This window comes from Phaeodactylum tricornutum, chromosome 1, assembly GCF_000150955.2.
Source record: "Phaeodactylum tricornutum CCAP 1055/1 chromosome 1, whole genome shotgun sequence".
Lineage (NCBI taxonomy): Eukaryota > Bacillariophyta > Bacillariophyceae > Surirellales > Neidiaceae > Phaeodactylum > Phaeodactylum tricornutum.
In genome coordinates this window covers 508,792-529,131 of record NC_011669.1, presented here as the reverse complement: position 1 = coordinate 529,131, position 20,340 = coordinate 508,792, and the positions used below count along the sequence as shown (strand labels likewise).

At 50.7% G+C, this 20,340-nt stretch overlaps 7 protein-coding genes across 7 annotated transcripts; 3 read left to right on the top strand and 4 right to left on the bottom strand.

Annotated features, from left to right (window-relative positions):
- Positions 1-16: 16 nt before the first annotated feature.
- Positions 17-2,266, bottom strand: PHATRDRAFT_42593 (predicted protein). Its single transcript, XM_002176564.1, has 2 exons — positions 596-2,266; positions 17-541 (listed from the first exon to the last, which is right to left on the bottom strand). The coding sequence occupies exons 1-2, from the start codon at positions 2,194-2,196 to the stop codon at positions 196-198; spliced, it is 1,947 nt and encodes a 648-aa protein (XP_002176600.1). The 5' UTR covers positions 2,197-2,266; the 3' UTR covers positions 17-195.
- Positions 2,267-2,683: 417 nt separating this feature from the next.
- Positions 2,684-6,528, bottom strand: PHATRDRAFT_42592 (predicted protein; the record flags this gene model as incomplete). The annotated part of the gene is made up of 4 exons (XM_002176563.1): positions 2,684-3,541; positions 3,623-6,187; positions 6,296-6,344; positions 6,455-6,528. 4 exons carry the CDS (start codon positions 6,526-6,528, stop codon positions 2,684-2,686), a joined length of 3,546 nt encoding a protein of 1,181 aa, XP_002176599.1.
- Positions 6,529-6,852: 324 nt separating this feature from the next.
- On the top strand, positions 6,853-9,647 carry PHATRDRAFT_42591 (predicted protein). Its single transcript, XM_002177066.1, has one exon. It carries the CDS (start codon positions 6,950-6,952, stop codon positions 9,611-9,613), a length of 2,664 nt encoding a protein of 887 aa, XP_002177102.1. The 5' UTR covers positions 6,853-6,949; the 3' UTR covers positions 9,614-9,647.
- Positions 9,646-11,739, bottom strand: PHATRDRAFT_42590 (predicted protein). The gene has a single exon (XM_002176562.1). It carries the CDS (start codon positions 11,677-11,679, stop codon positions 9,775-9,777), a length of 1,905 nt encoding a protein of 634 aa, XP_002176598.1. The 5' UTR covers positions 11,680-11,739; the 3' UTR covers positions 9,646-9,774.
- A 362-nt stretch (positions 11,740-12,101) lies between these two features.
- PHATRDRAFT_17300 (predicted protein) lies at positions 12,102-13,855 on the top strand (the record flags this gene model as incomplete). The annotated part of the gene is made up of 3 exons (XM_002177065.1): positions 12,102-12,818; positions 12,965-13,173; positions 13,207-13,855. The coding sequence occupies exons 1-3, from the start codon at positions 12,357-12,359 to the stop codon at positions 13,853-13,855; spliced, it is 1,320 nt and encodes a 439-aa protein (XP_002177101.1). The 5' UTR covers positions 12,102-12,356.
- Positions 13,856-13,989: 134 nt separating this feature from the next.
- PHATRDRAFT_42588 (predicted protein) lies at positions 13,990-16,349 on the bottom strand (the record flags this gene model as incomplete). Its single annotated transcript, XM_002176561.1, has 2 exons — positions 13,990-14,669; positions 14,752-16,349. 2 exons carry the CDS (start codon positions 16,347-16,349, stop codon positions 14,096-14,098), a joined length of 2,172 nt encoding a protein of 723 aa, XP_002176597.1. The 3' UTR covers positions 13,990-14,095.
- Positions 16,350-17,146: 797 nt separating this feature from the next.
- On the top strand, positions 17,147-20,332 carry PHATRDRAFT_42587 (predicted protein; the record flags this gene model as incomplete). The annotated part of the gene is made up of 1 exon (XM_002177064.1): positions 17,147-20,332. One exon carries the CDS (start codon positions 17,147-17,149, stop codon positions 20,330-20,332), a length of 3,186 nt encoding a protein of 1,061 aa, XP_002177100.1.
- Between the last annotated feature and the right edge of the window lie 8 nt (positions 20,333-20,340).

Genomic DNA, 20,340 nt, shown 5'->3' with positions numbered 1-20,340 from the left:
CTATGGATAGTGTTTATACGATTTGAATGCTTGAGTGGCCGTACGCAGCTCCTCTTCTACAAAGGTTGTAATTCATGTGATGCATGTGTTTTCATGCTGGACCACGTTGATCATATCCCAAGCACCTAAAACACTGTTGAGTTTGGCCTACTTTCGGTATTTTTTTCAGGGAGGAACGCAGCTGCTAAGTCGTTCTTACGCTTCGGATGCATCGTCGTCCGAGTCAGCTTCTAGCATTCCAGCGAGCGGGTAGTCTTTTATCCTCTCGGATGACGGCCTAAACCTAGGAGCCATCGTTTTGTTGGATGCCTGAGACAGCGAATTAAGCCCGAGATTTGACTCTGAAGTGAACTCGCCTTTTGGTGAGTCTTTGGAGTGTTCTTGCCTTGTACGTAGAGTTCCGTTCAATGACGAAGTGAGCGCATCGGATTCATCACCTCGCTGAGAAGTTGAGTTCGAATTGGATTCATCATCTAGCACGTCAGTGAGCGGGCTTTCTTTCCACCTCGAAGCGGACTCATTGCTTGGTGCGCCCAAAACTCTGGGCTAATTATCATTAGCGCTTGCATTGGAGTCAAATTGGATGGAGGTAGACTCGTCGTCTGAGTTGGTGTCATCTGAGTCAATATCTTCTAGCATCCCCGCCAATGGGTTGTCAATCAATTTTTTTGAAGTCGGCAGGAACATGGGTGGCAAGGTTTCTGTTGATTCACTAACAACTTGCGGTGAATGCGAATATAGAGGGAGCGCACTTCTATAGGCTTGGGAATCTGATTTTGAATAGCCGTGCATCGGTAAAGAGAAAGTGGACACTGTCCCCGAGTCCTTCTTAAGCGAAGTCTCGGTGGAGTGTCCTGACAGGTCGACGGAAGCATTTGCACCGGAGTTAAACATCGGTTGTTTCTTTGTCATCGGTGGCGAGACAATCGAACCGACGTCTGGAGTTCTGGGGGAAGCTTCAGTGGAATCGCTTGCAGTTGTCCTTGCGGGAGTTGAGATTTCTTCTGATTGGAAATAACGACTTTCTGCATCCGCTGCAGCATTGATCTTTGCAAGAAGTTCAAATGGATCCTCCGTCGATGGCGTCTTCAGGATGCTCAAAGCCGCCGCTGCATTCGCAACTTGTCGCAAATAATCGGCTTCGTCTCGATTAGAGTCTTTCGGCACCCATTCGAGACACTTTCCATTGCTTGTTTCAACGAAGCCGATGGCTTTGAGAAGACTTCGCCCGCCGGATAAAGAGTTTACTGTCTGGAAGCTCTCGTTTGTTGTAAATATTTTTCGATAGCGTGGCATAACAGGTTGGTTGGAGAGATTGACGACATAGAGATAGAGAAGTTGAGAACCAAGACGCAGTGCTTTTGCTTCGTTCTCGAGAACAAGATGCCTAATTGATTCCGCAACAGACGGAACTTCGTCTTCAATGGACCCTTCAGAAATGGTAGTTGAGACAGTCCCAGACAAATCGACCCTGTATCCTTCGTTATTTCGTTCGCAGGAATCGAACGCAGCTGTCCTTTCATCTGTCAGTACGTAGCTCATGCAGTCGTAAAGACTTTCTATCGTTTTCGACAGTCGAGTATCCCAGTTGGAAAAACGCTCGTTGTCAGTCCCATGATTTTTGAGTGGTATCATGTCCCGGCGAATACGCGATAACTCGTCTTGAATTTCGGCCAGCCTTGTCAAAATTACATCGGAATCCGTAGTATCGTTTTGCTTTCTTAAGAAGCTCATTGCCTCATTTGTAATTTGGCTCTCTTTAGCGCTCGATAGATGCTTCATGAGCTTTTCGCTTTCTAGTGTATGACCTTCAAGAGTATCCACCAATGATTGCAAATGCGCCCGTCGCTGCTCATCTCGTTCGTCGTCGGGCGTTTTGATGTTGTGGGCCTCTTCTTCGTTCCCTCCAATTCTCGTGCGTATATTTATAGGTTCCTCCTCGATGTGTGGAGAAGGTAACAACTCAAAATCTCCACCGTTTAACCAACGAACCGCAGCGGCTGCAGCAAGCCCTATAGCTCCACCGACGGAGAGCAAAATGGCAGTTTTTGCTGGTGTAAATGCATCTTGATTTTCATCGAAGTAGGAATGCAGTGACTGTGGGTACATGCTTGTTGGCTGAACGGTACGTCCAGATTGTCGAGTTTTAAGAAATGAAGGAACCGAGTGGCTCGGTTCGGCCACTTTTTGTGGCATGTGACTATAATTTCTTCCGTCCCGTCAAGATCGAACGGTATTTGTGACCCTTGGCGCAGTCATGAGTCGATGCAGAAGCTCGTTGACAGTGAAGCGTCGACAGAGGCAAAATCGTGCTAATGTACACGTCGTTCTGGAAGATTGGTTCTAGGATCCCGTCACGGTTCCATGACGCACAGGGTCATCGCGTCATCGTCCAGACGACGTCAAAGCACCTTACGACCTCTTGCTTCAATGACCGCGACTTAAACCCTAACAAACAAAATCTACCGGACTATTCGCTGTCAGCGGGTCTCTTTACGTGGCTGTTACCAACTACATTCTTTCGCTAGCGCAAATTGTCAGCAAGGAATAGCGCTCTCAATAGTAGATGAGGTAAACTGTACATGTGCGATTTGTCTAAGCTTTTTGTAGTAACCCTAGGTTAGCTACCTGACAACATTATATCATGAGCCCGTTGGGATGACAAAAACTAGAAAGCAGTTTTCTACGCAAAAGGATCGAATCCGCTGAGGTCCTTTTTGGGAGGCTGATGGGCGAGCCTACCCTGTGCAGGTTGCTGCAAATGCACACCCACGTCCTGAGGCGGGTACCCTTGCGGAGTAAAAGCGAAACCGGGTACTTGGCACTGTCCCGAGTTTGATTGCATTTGTGGCGGCTGGTCTGTTCCATACACCCCATAGCCAGATACCCCTGGGGGCGGTTGCGGATTGGTGGATAGGGTCTGCGGGGACATTCGCTGTACGGAGTAATGCTGTTGTGGCAGCGGTGCAACTTGATTTTGTAAGTGTTGCGGAGGAGTAGAGGGAGGGCCTTGTTGCTGGACAGGAATTTCTGACTGCGCAGCAGCGTGATATTGATGGTTCAACTGAGCTCCACCGGGCGGAAGTCTCGCGAATGTTGGTGTAGGCGCCATTTGGTGTTGTTGAGGTTGCTTTTGTTGCTGGGGCAGCATTGAAATTTGACCTTGAATGGCTGATCCTTGTTGGTGGGCATATGGCGACCCCTGCGATATTGGAGCTAGCGAGCCGTTCGCAACTGGAGTGGCAACCTCGACCTTTGCTTGTGTACTGCTATTGGATACATCGAACGGACTAGTCCCCAATCCTGTTGATGGAGTTTGGGCGGACACATCCATATCCGTAAAGATGCCTAGAAGATCTTCATTCGGATTTGACAACGGACGAGCTTCATTGACGTCGTGATTGCCATGCTGCGTAAGCTGTGAGTGAGGACTGGGAGTCGATGGAATACGAGCAATAGTGCCACGAGCTGCGTTCGGGTGTAATGCCGCATGGACAGCCTTAAACGGCGAGTTGATTCTTAGACGCGTATCGCGGACGAACTGAAGCATCCAACAAACAATAATATGTCACAGTTAGCTTACAGACAGACATGGTGTAGCAAAAAATGACCAGTGGCGTACCTTTGGACCCGCACTTTGGAGAGTGCGGCGTCGCTCTGCACAGGCTCGACGAATGTTGAAAAGCCGAGCACGGTCCACCAGGAGTTCGAACACATGCCCAGCGGCAGTTCGAACTTCTTGGGTCACTTGCACCCGCATGTGATCGTAAAACTTGAGTGCCCGAATTTTCTCCAAACCGTCCGTCGCTTCGGCAATAGCCGCCAACGGTCCATGATACAATAGATTTCTCAAAATTTGCAATGCTTGAAAGGCATGTTTCCACTGCATCCCCTTGGAATCGCGAATTCGTAACCAAACGACTGACATGACGTCAAAAAGAATAGAAGTGCTTTCGCGACACTGTTCCACAAGTTGCGCGATGGCACGAGAAGTATCGCCTTCAAACGATTTGTTAGAAGTCAACGCCATGGCCATTCGCCGCGCGTTCGTTTGTAGCATGGCGGTCATTCGAGCCGGATTGGCTTGAGCGACTTGACGCGTTACGCGACGAACATTCAACAGCCCAAAATCCACATTGTGCTGCCGATTGTAATTGGCACACTGCGTAAACAAGGGCGCATCGGGTGTGACAGGCTGGCGGGTCCGAACCTCTTCCATTCGAGCTTTGGAGAATTCTTCAAGCATTTGAGTTTGACAAAAGTTTTGCAGCAAAGGCCACATGGGAGTACCTTCTCCTTCACCGACCGATCGTTTCTGTTGCAAAAATCGGTTCCGATCCAGCTTGGGAGGTTGTCCCGGGGCCGCCGAAAGATACCAGCGCATGTCTCCAAAAGTGCACAGAAAAAACGTCGTAAACGCAATGCGCACGTCTTCTTCACTAACTTCATTGTGGCAACCTTCCGTGTAAATGTAGTCGGCCGCCAACGTGTTGGTCTCTGCCGGCCCATCCGCCAACACGGTCAGCTCCCCTTCATCGCCTTCCACTCCGCTGTTCGATCGTTTGGCTAAGAGGTCGCGTCCTTTATCGCGCAATTTGAAGAAGGTTTTCTTGACGGCCTTGCTTGCCTTGGCCGCGGTCTCACCCATTTGCGCCAAAGTGGATTCGCCGTGAAGGACTTTTTTATCGCTTTTGAGTACTTCCACCAAGTCTTGGGCGAGCAGCTCCGAGACCGAGGCAGCACCGCCTTTTGGTACAAGGTCTTGACTGTGAAAGAGATCAGGCAGACGCGAGGCAATGGTGGCTGTATCCATCCCACGTGTTTCCATTTGATTGGAATCCAAATGGATCATGAGCACTTCTCCGAGCCCGTCGGTTCGATCCAGTTTAGATACCGTGGACGACAAAATGCCAATTAGGTACGGGTACGGGGCCGCCAAGTACTGCCACAAGTGTGGGGGCATGACGGGGATGTACAAGTGTTGCCAGTGGAGTAATCCTTGGGCTAGCATACCGAGGGCGGAATGACTACAGAACGCCAGTCGGGTGGGACTGCTACTGACCATGATGATGCGTCGCTCCGACAGGAGGGCGGCCATAATCCGCAAGGCGTGGACCACACCAACGCACCGAATGAGGGGTAGAATCGACGTGGATTGCGAAGCGGAAGGATCCGAGACGGAAACGCGGTGCAGGAGACAGGTGGGAAAAATAAAGCGAGACGTGTCAACTTTGGTATAGAGAGGCGACAGACCGACTTCGACACCGGTAATGTTCGCGACAAGTGGTTTGCCCCGTTCCTCCAAGGGTTTGGTGGAGTACATTTGTGCCAAGTATTGTTGATGGCGAAAGAGCTGGTCCAAGAACCATTTTTGCGGTTCGTCGTGTGGCCAGAGGCTCTTGGACAAAGCCATCTGTTGGGAGGTAATGGCCTCTATCGATCTGCCATACCATGTGGAGCGTAACAAAAACAGTAAAACCGGTGAGTCCGCGTAACAGCAAAGAATTGGTACAGTTTTGTACAAACATATGGATTCCGGGCAGTCGGTGTCCGAACACACGTACTTGAGAATGGCCGAGTACAACAAGTCGGCGCCGGTGGCGCGGGTCAAAAGAATCAACGCCCGTTCCGCTCGACGCCCCACATCGTACCGGGTCGTCGCAATGGCGTGGGATGGCAGTACACGGCGCACGTGCCCATGCATCCGCGTCCCGTCGCTCAACTGTAGAGAAAAGGTAAAGTTTTGAAAGGCGGTGGGTTGCATCGCGTAGACGTCGTACTTGTTCACGTTCACCCGCGGGTCGGGCGGTGTCGTTGCTTCGTATTCGGGAAAGGCGAAACGCGCCATTTGTGGCACATTCTTGTGTAGTTCCTCGTGTAACGACGGTGTCGTAGCGGGGGATCCGACGAGCAAGGGCGGAGCGGCGGGGGCCGATGCGGCGGGGTGTGGGACGTCGAGAAAGAGATCGAACAAGGGCCAGGGCGCCGTGGCAACGGCCGCCGCCGCCGCTGCTATCGGTTGCGGGGGTAGTCCACCGGGAGTCGTCATTCGTAGTACCCGACGCTGCTTCCCAACAAGGAGAACAATGTAACCAAATCGGACGTGGAACGAGACAACGCAACGATTTGGTGGGAAGTGGCGATTGGCAGGGGAGGTAGGTAGGTAGGTAGACGAAAGGGGATGGATCTACAAATATACAGTGTAGAAGAGTAGCGCGCGACAATGGTCGCGGTGTGTATCGTGTAGGGGTGGTGGATAGGTAGGTAGAGCAATGGTGATCGGTCCGTACTCCACCTGTCCATACGCGGCGCGGGGCGAGGGTTCGGTGTTTTCCGTGCGAGTCCTAACTACCGCGGGATCCGTTGGAACTGCTTTGGCATTGTAGGGGAGGGTTCGTTGTGTCGACTAATCCATTGTTCTCTCCAAATCCAAACCCACGAAAGGTGCGGAAACCTCTCGGGGTTCCCAAACTCAACGGAAACAAGAGGGGGACAGTTTCGCGCTCCACACCCAAACTGACCAATCATAATTCACATTGCTTATTCTCTTTTTGTTCGCGTGACACGCTGACCCATATATATATATATATATTTGTACGATATGTATATAGAGTCGCCTCGACTCGACCACGGCTACGCATGCCCTGTACCCTCTTTTCTAGCTTTCCAGTTAGGAGAGCCAGCCAATAACGGCTGCCAACTGTACATTTCACGCTCCGCTCCGTTTCTCTCGTGCGGGAGAAATCCCTCCTGGATCAACCAACGGCTCTTGGCCTTTCCGGATGTTGTCCCCAAGACCCCCCCCCCATCGACGTTGACTATCTTTGACTGCGACCTGACTTGTCGTGAATGATCGACTGTGTATGCGTGAGTACAAACAGAGGAAGGCACGCACGCACTCACCAAGAGAGAGAGACACATCACCGTCCAACGGCGTTCAGTTTCCGTCATGCCGGAACGATCGTCAACCCCGTCTCGGTCCACCCGAGTCCCCACGGATGCCACCCAGCCGAACGCCGTTGATTCGACGGAACCTCGCGAGAATGACGTGCGCTCCGTGGCTCGTGTCACGGGTGACGACGAATGGAACGTCACGACTGCCTTGGATACGTTGGCGGAACCTTCTCGACGAGCCTTGCACAAGTTCTTTTACCCAGTCCGAAGGAATCGACCGTCGTCCGCCGCCACGACACCGCGGGATGGACTCGTGCGTGACGAACAACAACAACAACAACCACACGACGAGTTCGCGGCACGACGCCACACGACTCGGCAACGGATGACTACCACCGATCGATTGGAGCAACACGAGCCTTCCGTGTTGCCAGCACCAACGAATAGACAACCCTCGTCGGTATCGAGTGTCAACGCTACGGCTGCGGCTTCAGCTCATCCGGAAGGAGTGAACGGTACCACCCATCGTGCGAACTCTAACGCGGCCTCCAATCCTCCCACTGATTCCCATAACTCTGGCGCTTCCGCAGCTTCCTCCGTGGCTTCGTCCGTACCCAACGTACAAGAGCAGTTCAATCAGCACTTTTCGCAACAGGAAGATGACGATCGCTTGTTCGTACACCACTTTTGGAGAACCTATGACGATATTATTATTCTCTCGCTCTTTACACAGATCGGCATGGTTTTTCGGCTGGCCATGTCGACCTGGCTAGCTATATTCGACGGCGTCTTCTCCAACGATTCGGCCCTCTTTGTCAATCTCCCTCTAAATTGTCTGGCCTGCTTCTTCATGGGTATCCTCTGTAGCGGGGAACGTCTCATGGAAATCATCGTCACACGGTTCTCGCCACCCCGACTCCAGCAAGCCTTGCAAGCCGCCCATCGGCACCGTGTGGATAGCGACGACGAAGCGGACGACCACGAGCACGATTTGGAAGCTGAGGATGCGGTCAACTCCTCAACCTACGAGAACGGGTCCGTCGATGCGGACGGCTCCATTGTGGCTTCGCCTGACGGGGCGAGCCGGGGATCCGCCACGCTACGACGACGCAAACGCCGTCGGCGACGCAAAAGGCAAAAAGGAGTGTACTTTCATTCCTGGGAACCGCCTTCTACGCTCAATAACGATTTGCGGGACGTTCAGCTACTCGCGTTGGAACGCCGGATTCGGCAATCCAAATGCCTGGTACTCTTTCCCGTCAAGCAGGAAGATGTAGACGTGATGGAGCACTACTTTGATGACGGGTATAAACGAAAGCCTCACAGTTACGACGACGATGAAGAAGACTGTGGGGAAAATGGTGGGCGCGACTTGAATTTCGATTTGGCCTTGGAGGTTGAGAGGAACGATCCACCGGGTAACGAATCGCGTCGTTCGGACCCGTTGAGCCCGACGCTTTCCGTCAATATGAACCCCGCCGCACTTCCCGTTTCACCCCTGTCAACGAAACACGAATCCCCCCGTGCTTTACCAAGAAATTTACCGGCTGGCTCATTTCGAACGCTGGACTCTGTAAGGAGGGTGGATTTGCACTCTGGTCCCCTAGCGACACCTCCCAGTCGAAAGTCACGACCGGCCGCAGCCGAGACAGAGGAAGACATGGCGGAGGTGGACCTGGAGGCCGTTCCCGCGAGGACACGAGCCGAAAGTTCTGTGGCAAATGACAATGACGATGATGACACCACGGTGCGGCACAGTGACGAGCCACAAGAGCAGCAGCAGACGGATTTAAATCGAATTGTTCACGACGTATCGGCCAACGTGACGGAAAATATATCCCGTTTACAGCGTGTCAATCTAGCCGATGGTTGGGATGTTGGTACCAGTCCTGAAGATATGAGTGATGATCTGATGCTCGGTTTGCGGGGAGGCTTTTGCGGAGCTCTTTCCTCATTTTCGTCCTGGAACTCGGCAATGGTGAGCCTATTAAAGAACGGAAACGTGGGTACAGCCTTTGTTGGATACATGCTGGGCATTCAGCTGCCAATAGTGGCGTATCGGTTTGGCCAACACGTGGCGGTTTATATTTTCATTTGGCGAGCAAGGCATGAGAAACGGAAAGACGAACGTCGTGGTTACGGCATCCGTGTCTCGTTGAACGAGTATTCTGAACGAGGAAATACCGACGACGAAAGCTTGCAAACCAACCCTAACGACTCTAGTCGGGAAACTCCTTCGATTCGAGCAGTCGTGACGGCCATCTTTATCATGGGATTGGTAACGCAGTGCACGTCCATGTCCTTTTTCAACGATCCCGATAACCAACAGATTGCGCTGAGTCTCCTTTTCTCCCCCCTCGGAGTTTTGGGGCGCTGGCGATTGTCGAAATACAATACCTGGAGTTCGAACTTCCCTATCGGAACCTTCACTGCCAACATATTAGCTTGCGCCCTCAGTGGCGGTCTCGGAAATCTTCTGGCCGGTGAACCCGGCCCAGCCGAACGCATCATATTGGTCAGTTTCATCAACGGTTTCGCCGGTTCGCTTAGTTCTTTGGCGAGCTTCATTGTCGAGATTTTGGCGGGTGTGGATCCAGTACTCTTTCGATTTGACGGAATGATCTACGCGGTACTCTCCATCTTTTGGGCTTTGGTTGTCGGCTTCATCTTCTCGGCTTCGGTGGATTGGGCGGATGTGACGGAATCTAGCGACACTTAAACAGATTTGATTTCCCCATCATTGGGCATGGATGATAATTTGGCGTATCGATGCTATACGGTAGTGCAGTAGGTGCTGCGTTTGTACTATCATAAAACTACTTAACTGAAAAAAGCAATGAAAGGGCACACGTTTTCTATCGCGATCAAGACTTGGTAGTCCTATTTGCGGTTGCGCCAAGCTTTGGGGAAGATATCGTCCGGAATACCGATTACGTGCCGGAAGGCGCCCTCAGTAAAGGCGTCACTCATTCCGGGCATGTCCACAAAGGCAATGGCGCTGTGTGGAACCTCCTTTACGAACGTAAGTTCGCCATTATTGTTTGCCCACTTGACAACGTATCGAAAAGGCTCGTCTCCATCTTCTTCATCCTCCACTTTTCTACTTTCCACCACATGCATGTTGACCAATGTGTCTGGGTTTAAATTTGCAAATTCGTCTGGGGTTGCCCAAGTTTTGGGATTCTCCAATGTTCCGGTGGCATCGGACTCTTCCACTGACAATGACGCTTTGAGACAAACATTCTCGGGAGCGGCGAACTCGGATTCACTGGGATAGGGCTGCTCACTGTACTTGGTATTTAGATCGACTGCCGTCGGCGCACGAGTCTCGGAAATTTCACCCTTGGCCAATCGTCCTTTCCAACTTTCCACGTGCGCGTCCCACGCCGCTTTCCACTCTGGTCCGTAGTCCAGCAAAATTTCTTCGCCCGGCTCAATGTCGCGAGTCGCAACAATTTCCATCAATAAGCCAGTATACATTTGTTCATCATCCAGCAGAGTCTCCGGCTTGAAGTTGAGCCACATCTTTCGGTGGCTGGGATGCGTGGACCAAACCATTTTAGCATTGGGAGTATCGCCATGGTTGATAAGATTAACAATGGCACCAGCCGGTACAAACACCAAACTTGAATCCTTGTGTCCGAAACTGTAATTGATAATCATTTGTTCTCCAACGATATCGTCCGATGTCCGTATGTACGTTTCGCCGTCTTCAGAGAGTTGCAGGTTGTACATGTTGAAGACTGCTCGGTCGGGAACTTGAATTAAGGGTACGGGTGCCACGAGAGAGCCTTGTTTTATGGCCCGTGTCGCCATAGCTCCACGGCCCGCGTAGGAGATGTTGGATGCCCCCGCCTTGATATTATCCATGCAACGTCCGTGTTCATCGAGCCATTCCAGTTTACGGTAAATGGTGGGGTCGCTATAGGCTAACGACCCACCGGCCTCGACTACTCTGGGGAGTTCGTCAGGGACGGTAGGCAACAAAGTGCCTACTTTATGCGCCTTGTCGGGTCCAATGGCTGCCGATAAGACATCCTGCATCAAAAATTGGAATATTTCTTGTTTCGAGTCGGCGTCCAACTCTTCCTTGTGTTTTTCGAAAAAGTTAACCATTTTGACGACCGTTTCGTCGAGTTTCTTGTATTCGTCCTTGGTGAGTTCGTGCTCCTTGTCTTCGTCTTCCCAATTATCTCCATAATCCACAAAAATTTCTGATCCTTGCGAAATTTCCGTGGAAGACTCGAGCATGACGTTGTAAAAGGGGGTACTGGCACCCCGACCAGGATGATTCTTTTCCACATCATTTTCGTGCTCCAAACGGGGACGGCGATAGGCTGCGGAATGTTTCCAGTTGGCGTTGGTGAGTTTGACGTTAAATCCACCGAGAACTCCGGCTCCAGCAATAGCTGTAATGATCTTGCCGTTCTGGACTTCAAACTTGGCACCCGCCGGATCCGGAACCCACACAAAGCTCTCCAAGAAGTCGACGGTCCGGGATAGAAGTGTATTGCGGTCGTTCTCTGCATCCGTCGGCACGCCGTGAGCTCGCAGATTGATCATATTGATCCCCACATCCGGGAAACCAACGGATACACGGGGAGCGAGATCGCGTCCCGAATACAATCCCCAGTTGGTTTCTTCCGCGGTAGAAGTGGACGACACTGCCAGATACAAGCCACAGGTCTCCGCCTCGCTCGCGTTGGTCTCTTCCGCTTTGGTGCAAGCTTGGTGATTCCAACCCAACGAGGCAATGACTATTGTGGTCAGAATAGGAAAGCGCATCTTTAGAACGTTGCAATGGCGGAACCAAGAAAACTTGCCAATGTAAAAGATCGATAACAGGTTGACGTGAGTGTGAATTTACAGTGAACAGTAAAGTGCTTGCAAAAGGGTTTGTTTCTTCTGTTTGTGGCAGTAACGAGTCGTTTACCCCCTTTGTCGGGCCCGTCCTTGGAGTCTGCCGGCTGAAGAAGCTTACGTTTCGAGACGTACTCCATCTGTCGCATCCTTTAACTCGACAGCCATTTCCGTTGCAACGCTGTTAATCGTAGACGTTGGACGACGAGATTTGAATTCCACTATGGTCCGTCCTTCCGTCCGTCTTTGTTAAATTTGTATCGTCGACCAACTAACAATAACGGTCGACGAACGAAAACCGGTACGTCTCGAGAACGAGAACGACCATGAGCGCATGCTGTCTGCTTCGTTCGTGTGGCATCGTTCGTCAACTGTTTCCCGTTCTCCTTAAGCGAAAACTAGTCCGTTTCCGTCGTGTGTGATAGACGCGGACCCCAAGCGTGGCTGAAACCGCCGTGACTGGGTTGTGTTTGCTTGTGTGCTTCGTGTGTGTGTGTGTGTGTAGGAGAGTGAGTAAGTGAGTGAAGACCAGTCCGTCATCGACTTCATCACGGCCGCCGGTAGCCCACTCCTGTTTGCTCCTCTCCCGAGTCGCCAGTAGTATGGTCTTGACGGATCGACAACGAGCGGATCTACACGCTGGCATTTACGAGTATCTCCAATCCCGTGGTGACGCGTACCAAAAAGTAGTGGAGGCCTTGGCGCAAGCCGACCCCGAATGTACCATCCCGCACACCACTACTACCAGCAACGGCAGTAGTGCCGGCCTGACGAAGACACCGCTCCTGGAGAAAAAGTGGACCGCTATTCCGAGACTACAGAAAAAGGTCCTCGAGTTGGAGCGACAGGCATCGCACCACGCTAAAATACACGCCCATCGATCTGCCGCTGGTAGCGGCGGCGGGGCACTGGAGGCGAACGACGGTGCGGGAGGCGCACGTCGCCTACTACCACGATTACCCTGTCAACATACACTACAGGGGCACTCGTCTGTCGTGACCTGTGTGCGGGTACATCCCGTATTTACTGTTGTAGTGAGCGGGTCCGAAGATGGAAGCGTCAAGGTAGGTTTGACGAAGTCGTCACCGAGCTCCATCTTGTTCAAATCCACTGGCGTCAAGAGAAATGTCCCGTGATACCGCCACAAACTGCCGCTTGTCTTATAAAACTTCTGCTGATTCATCTTTGTTCACCTTTTTTTCTTTCCAAGGTGTGGGATCACGAAAGTGGCGAATACATACGAACACTGAAAGGGCACACCAACACTGTCAATGGACTAGCATTTACCCCCACAGGATCACATTTGGCGTCGTGCTCCACAGATCTTTCAATTAAGCTTTGGGACTTTCAAACGTACGCGTGCATTAAAACGCTACGTGGCCACGATCACACCATTTCGTCCGTAGTCTTTCTACCCTTGTTCGACACACCCGCAGATTCCGACGGTGCGAGCGGTGGCGACTTGCTGACGACCACCAAATGCAAACGCTTGCTATCGGCCTCCCGTGATTGTACCGTCAAAGTGTGGGACTTGGAAACCGGTTTCTGTGACCAAACAATTCACGATCACAACGATTGGGTCCGGACTCTGGCAACGCGGGCCGACGGCTCCGTTTGGGCCTCCGCCGGAAACGATACCGTTATTTACGTATACGAACAAGATCGTATGAAAAAGGCCGTAGAATTGCGCGGCCACGAGCAAGTGGTGGAGTCCATAGCCTTTTTGACGCAGGATACAATACCCAAGAACAACGCACAACGTCCCTCGAAGCACATAGAAACGGTCCGTGATTATTTGGTGTCGGGATCGCGGGATCGGACCGTGCGGTTGTGGAAAGTATCCGAGGCTTCCTGTTTGATGGTGCTAAAGGCACACGACAATTGGGTTCGCAGCGTCCTCATCCATCCCAACGGCAACTACATATTGTCATCTTCCGACGACAAATCCATTCGCGTGTTCGACATTAAGAATGAACGTTGTTTACGAACACTGGAAAATGCGCACAACCATTTTGTATCGAGTTTGGATATGCACGCTACATTGCCCATACTGGTATCTGGTAGCGTCGATCAAACAATTCGATGCTGGCCGCTGGATTAGCAAAGGCTACTAGACTCGTGCCTTCTGTCAGCTATCGGCGACACCAGTATTCCAACGTGATTCTTCAGTTTTACATGTTCGTGTATTGCCAACCAGCTAGTTCTGTACAAGTGGTAACGTTCCCCCACACTATTCAAGTTTGTCAATATTTGTTCTATACAGTATTCGCTTCTATTCTGATCATCCCTTTAGAATCTTTTGAACAATCCGAAACATAGTGCAGAGGCTGTTAGTCCATGACTATCGGTAGATTTTGGCCTTGGACTTTCGCTGCGGCATAAAACTAGAGCAGATACAGAGCAGTAGAATGAGACACATAGTAATCAGCCCTGTCGCCCAAGCCCATGAAGCCCCAGTCCATTTGTTGGGATGGTCTATAAAGACAACTAGCAGAGGATCGAAGAAGTTCTCTTCTAGATTGTCAAAAAGACCACTGGAATCGTCCAAAAAGTCCCCTTCGGGGATAAGAGAGTCCGAGCAAGCTTCTGATGTATCATCGGGGTCAAAACATTCACACTTCGGCTGAACCGTTCCGTTGACTCTATTGGTATAGTTGCAAGTCCCCCGGCCAGCACAGTTAAAAGGGCAGAAGAGATCCGGGCACGCTTGGCTGATGCGTGGGCAAATCAAAGTTTGCGGTATGTTGGTTCCGATGATACCCGTGTCTATTCGTTGGTAGTCAGACACACACGTCAGCCACTTTCCACCGACATTGACTTCGAGCACCTTAGGATTTCTTACGCATTTTGTGACGTAACAGCGTCCTTCTCCAGACGATGATGGTATGCATTGACTATCATCACCGTAGCGCTCTCTGTAAACAAAGAAAAAGTGAAAACCTGAGAGGTGTGCGATGATAAACAACATCAGAGATGCGTAGCCTGCGGCACCCTTACCCGTAGAAGTTTAGTGCGGCACCGTTGTTGCCGGCGTTGGTACAGTCTAGCTCACTGGTATCCTTGTTGTCATACGTGCTGCCGAACACAGGACAGTAGTCACCTTGTCGTGGTCCGCCTTTGCCCGGCGCGTTCGGGAAATATTGATTCTCTTTAGGGGGAAGTTCTTGCGGAGATTCTTTGGAGTAGTCAACTATTGTGCAGGCCATCTTATGTGTCAGTTCAGAAGAGCAAGACTTTTGTCCTTCAGTATTACAGAAGAAACCCAGCGCATGGTCAGGCAATGTTGGACCATTGCGACCCTGAACGATACACGGTTTGTTGACGAAATCACATCCCACCCCTAACCCCCAAGGCGACATTCTGCTCGACGTGTAGTTGGCCTTGTACCACCCGGAATCCTCCATCAGTGCCAGCGTCAGAGAGCTCAGAATATTCGTTGTGGGCGAAATAATTCCACTCATGGCTTCAGGATAGAATAGACGCTCATCCCAGTGATCCCCAGTACAGGACTCAGAGCGGGTTGGTTGGTTTTCTAATTGCCCTCCTTCCAAACTTTGACAGTCAAACTGATTTCTGGCGATTGCTCGAACCTTAGGTGTAACAATAGTTGCGTATCGCTGGCCGTTGCGTTCAAAAAATCCCATTGTAGTCTCGCCGGGATATATACCGGTCCGCTCCTCGCCATTGACACAGGTAACTGTTCTTGGAGAAAACGGTCGCGTCGTTCGAGGAGTTCCCGTCTCAGGATCCCAGAAGAATCGATAACTGTTGGAGGAATGGCCCAGCACGTGGGCGACTTCGTGAATAGTAACATCAACGTAATCTTGTTTAACTTCTGATGTGGCGGTTCCATCCGGATTTAGCTCGATATTGTCTAGACAAACATTAATTGCCCCCGCGGTGGGACGATCCCACTGATCAAAATTGCAAGGTACTGCCACTGCCAAGGTCCTGTCCGGGCAAAAACGAGAGGACGGTGATCCGCTAACGTAAAGGACGAGATCAGTGTTGTCGAGACCTTCGGTAACGTGGGAGGTAGGTACCGCGGTAAACTCTGAGTCCCCACAGTAGGTTCGCGATTCGAGGTCACCAGCCGAAATACGCAAACGTCCCGCAACCGGAACGACTTGCAGAGCTTGCGACCAAAATTGAGCTGTGACCGGAAGGACTAGGTTTTTGTACCAATCAATTTTGGCAGCATTGGTAGCGTCCCGCATATCGTCCAGTGCTTTTGTTTCGAACCGAATGCGCATATTGCGAAAGCGCGAAGTGGAATTGTTGACAGTGTCGGTAGTGCTCGTTTCTGATCCATCGTCTTGTAAATTTCGATGTTTCATTTCCTCAAAGGGGTGGTTTTCGTAGGGCACAACGTGTTCCGGGTCCACGTTGAAGCCTGTTTGGTAGCGTTGCATACGCGTTTCCACTTCATCCAGAACATTGCGAACATCTCTCGCGTGTGAGCCGTATAGACGGCGAACCACATGCATGCGCTCCCGGTTGGATGCTGTCGTTGAAACAGGTTCAGTATTGCGTAAACCTAATACTGCATTAGTGCACGTCAGCGTCGACAAGCCGAGCACGATCCAAGCTCGCATCCTCAAGGAAACGTGTCGGAAACGGTGACCGACTGGAAAATAATACTGTCCGGTCAACAGGAGTATCCCTAGTCAAACGCCAGATCGATACGGCGTTCGGGAATTTGTGTAAACTTCCTCTTGCCAACCTTGTGTGGTTGTCGACAAATGTAACGCGACGCGGTTCTCTCACTTCCAAGATAGTTTGACAAAGAAGTATTGGTTTTGCTTCTTTCGTGCGATCGAGCGTGTTGCAGATTAGCTCCCCCGAGCAGGTTTTTTTGGGGAGGGGGGAGGGCACTACCAATATCTGCAAAGGTTCCGTGGCGTGCCGATTTACCGCAGTATCAGGAATCGTGGATGCGTTGGACTAGCCACATCTAAATAGAAGCCGTTGAAATATATATGGATCTATTTCTCTTTAATTAATTCTTTCTCGGTGCAAATATTCCCGTTCTGTAGCAGCCTATTTTGGGAGGGGGTCACATTCGGATGAGCATTCTCTGTAAATGAGACCTGACGGAGTTTAACGTTATGAAACGTCCGTCCGACGACTACACAAAATCCGGGCCGAGGGGAACAGAAGGTGGTCTCACTGTCAACAAGTTGAGAATATCGAACGAGCGTGCGTCGGCAGTCAGGCGCGCTTCCCAGTGCAGTAGAGACACTTATGAAGACGCCTCACTCCGAAGGTTTGAACGGGGAATACCTCTCTCGACAAAAAGAATTTCCCCAAACAAAGACTCATTTTGAGTGCCGGCGTTTGGAAGCAAAAGACAAACTTCATCTCGAAGACTCTGGCGCAAAGTTGGCGAAGCATGGTATTTCACAGCCGCAAGAGATCGTGGGTGTATATGGGATGGTCCATGCTCGCGGGAAGCCTTGGACCTTCTTGGAGTAATCAAATGGAAACGGCGCAAGCGGCTCGTCCTTTTACACAGCACGTGGTCAGTCCCGCAACCCGCTTAACTCCGTATGAAGGCGAATTCCGTCAATCAGCAATTCCTTTTCCCTGTGGTTCTAGTCAAGGAGAAAGGGAATCTTCTGAACCGGTATTTGATCACGACCAAAGCGAAAGAGAGTTTTATACTTCACGAAACGAAGTTCGAGCTTTGAGGACCGCGGCAACTGGAAACGACTACTGGCATGACGTTCATGCCGATGCTGTCCGAACGAATCCAGATATTCTTTTCAAAGGTCTGAAGAAGCGTCGTAAGCGGCAATCACAAAAGGGATCAACGTCTGATGCCGATACAGAACCGTCGTTAGGGTACCGTGTAAGGAGAGCAAGCAACCAAGGGGATGAAGACCCTCCGGTTGAGTCGGAGGAAGGAAACTTTGTAAATGCCGATATTGATATACCTCTTCCTGAAACAAACATGTCTGTCCCGGTTTCCGAGCGGCCGTTGTCGAACGATTTTAACGTAACCGCCGAAACCCAGTACAATGTTTCGGTGTCGGTTTCCCACGGAAGTAATTCAACGAATGATACCGTCACGGCTGTGTATACGCAGAATGAGCAAACAAACAAAACAGTTGCTCCTCCTTTTCGGCCTATACGGATTCGCGCGTTCTTATCCGAGACCGACGGCGGCGGAGTGCATTTGAGTGAAGCCCAACACCAGATTCTGTTGCAGGACACTGTACGACCAGCTCTGTTGGCGTGGAGTGCGGCTTTACGAGTTAATCCGGTGGTCGGAAATTTGACGATTGATCCAACCCAGCTCGTGGATGGAGTCTCATGTGGGCCAGGGCTTGACTCAGGTTTGCCCAGTGTTCCTGTTCCGGATGAACATATACTCTGGGGCGTGCCAAACACTGATCTGATTATCTATTTGAACCTCGGTTTTGTGCAATCGAATCCGCAAAATGTTACCGATTCCTTGAATGTCTCTGGTACAAACGCGAGTATATTCAGTGAAGGGCCAGCAGTTTTTCCGTCTAAGCCCAAGCGGTATTTTAACAAATCCGAACTTGTTATTCCGCGAAATGAAACGACCAACGAAACTGATAGTGAACAATGGAATGCTTCGTTCGTGGCGACTTACAATATGACCAGCACTGTTCCCAAAAAAACTTGCCAAGGCGATTATCTTGCAGCGTCTTCCTTTTGTACAATGGATCAAAAGGATCGACCAACAGCCGCAATTTTACACATTTGTATAAGCGAAAACTTTTTTGATCCGTTGATGCTCGAAACGAATATAATGACCGTCATGCATGAGCTCGGGCACGCGCTTGGTTTTAATTCTGTCAGCATGGCCCTTTTTCGCACATCAGATGGTACCCCATTGACTCCTCGAAATGAAAAAGGTGCTGTACCGGACACGGTCGTCGAATGCTCTGGGCCCAAGGGTAATCGGGGCAATGCAACCGTGCCGCTACCTTCGGCGAAGATTTTACAGTTCCGAGAGGTCCGCGGCGGAGTTCGCGTGGCGGAAATAGTGACTCCATCGGTCCAGAAGGTTGTGCGGAATCATTTTGATTGCCAAGGATTACAAGGTGCGGAGCTCGAAAGTGGAGAGTTTTTACCGCTCTCAACAAGCCCAGGAGAAGTCTCCTGCATTGGTGATCACTGGGAGCGTCGTCTTTTTAAAAACGATATCTTGAATCCAATTGTGGATGAGCTTGAGTTTCATCCTAGATTTTCGACAATAACGTTAGCGTACTTTGCTGACACGGGTTGGTATCAGGTTGACCTTTCGAGGGCCTCTCTAGCCGCAAGCTGGGGACGAGGCGCAGGCTGCGCTTTTGTTGAGGAAGCTTGTATTCGACAGGATGGACAGGTACCACCATCATATGAGCCTTTTTTCTGCAATCAAGCAACCAGTATTGACGATGCAGGGTTTGTCAGTGACATAAGCGGATGTACGCCAGATCTATCTAGAAAAGCGGCTTGTTCCATCGGACAATATACAAATGAGCTTCCTCGCGAATATCAGTATTTTAATTTGACGTTCGGTGCCAACGTCGGTGGCAATGACCCTTTCATGGATTATTGCCCAGTCTTCACTGGATTTTCGAATGGTTTATGCTCGGACTCTCAGAACGAAGCGTTGATTCGAGTAAATCAAGTTGAACGCTTTGGTCAGCGCAATTCTCGTTGCCTGTCAGGGCGTGTAGGCGCCTACAAAGCCGCTTTCTGTCTCCCGATCGCATGTGTGGTTGAAGACCATTCGCTACGCATTCAGGTCGATGGCGAATGGAAGAAATGTCTCTTCAAAGATCATCATATCCTGTCGAGCAACGGAGATCGAATAATTTGCCCGGATCCCATTCGTATTTGCCCAACCTTTTACTGCCATCGCGATTGCTTGGGAACGGATCGAATTTGCAACTATCGGGAGGGAAAGTGCGTTTGCAATGGAACCTTCGCCCCTGCAGATGACGGAGTTTCCTGCACGACACCTGTGGAACCGAGTGGTGTTATACCCGCGGTCTTCTATAGTCCCCCTACAATGAATAATCAAGACTTGCCTGACGAAGATTCTCCGCTTGCAGACTATTATGTTCCATCGGAGCGAGCGCTAAAAGAAGACAATCCAATTTTCATTGAAGAAATTCGATACCTTGTTGTTGTGGCGGTCATATTTGCTCTCGGAATCGTAGCTTTTATTTGGATATGGCTCCGAAGGAATCGCGCCTTTGACACGCAACTGGCAGATGGAGGCGCCGACGATTCACCACCTACAGACGCGACCCACAACCCAAACAAAGATAAAATGATTGCGTCTGTAATCGTGGATCTTCGAGTGAACGGGCCAAGCCAATTCCAATATCGAGATGCACTGAGAGAACGAGAATCTGAAACTGATGTAAGCTTGACTGACACGGAAGGAACTGGAACAACAAACGCTGCCAATTCTGCTGAAAATGCCGGCGCTGGAGAAAGCATTTTCGGTTTACATGGAGCGGAGAACGAGGCCCCCCAGGGAGATCGCATTATTCGAAGACGAAGGTATTTTCAGCATCAACAGCCAAACGATGGAGAGTTTGGATCGTAAATATATTT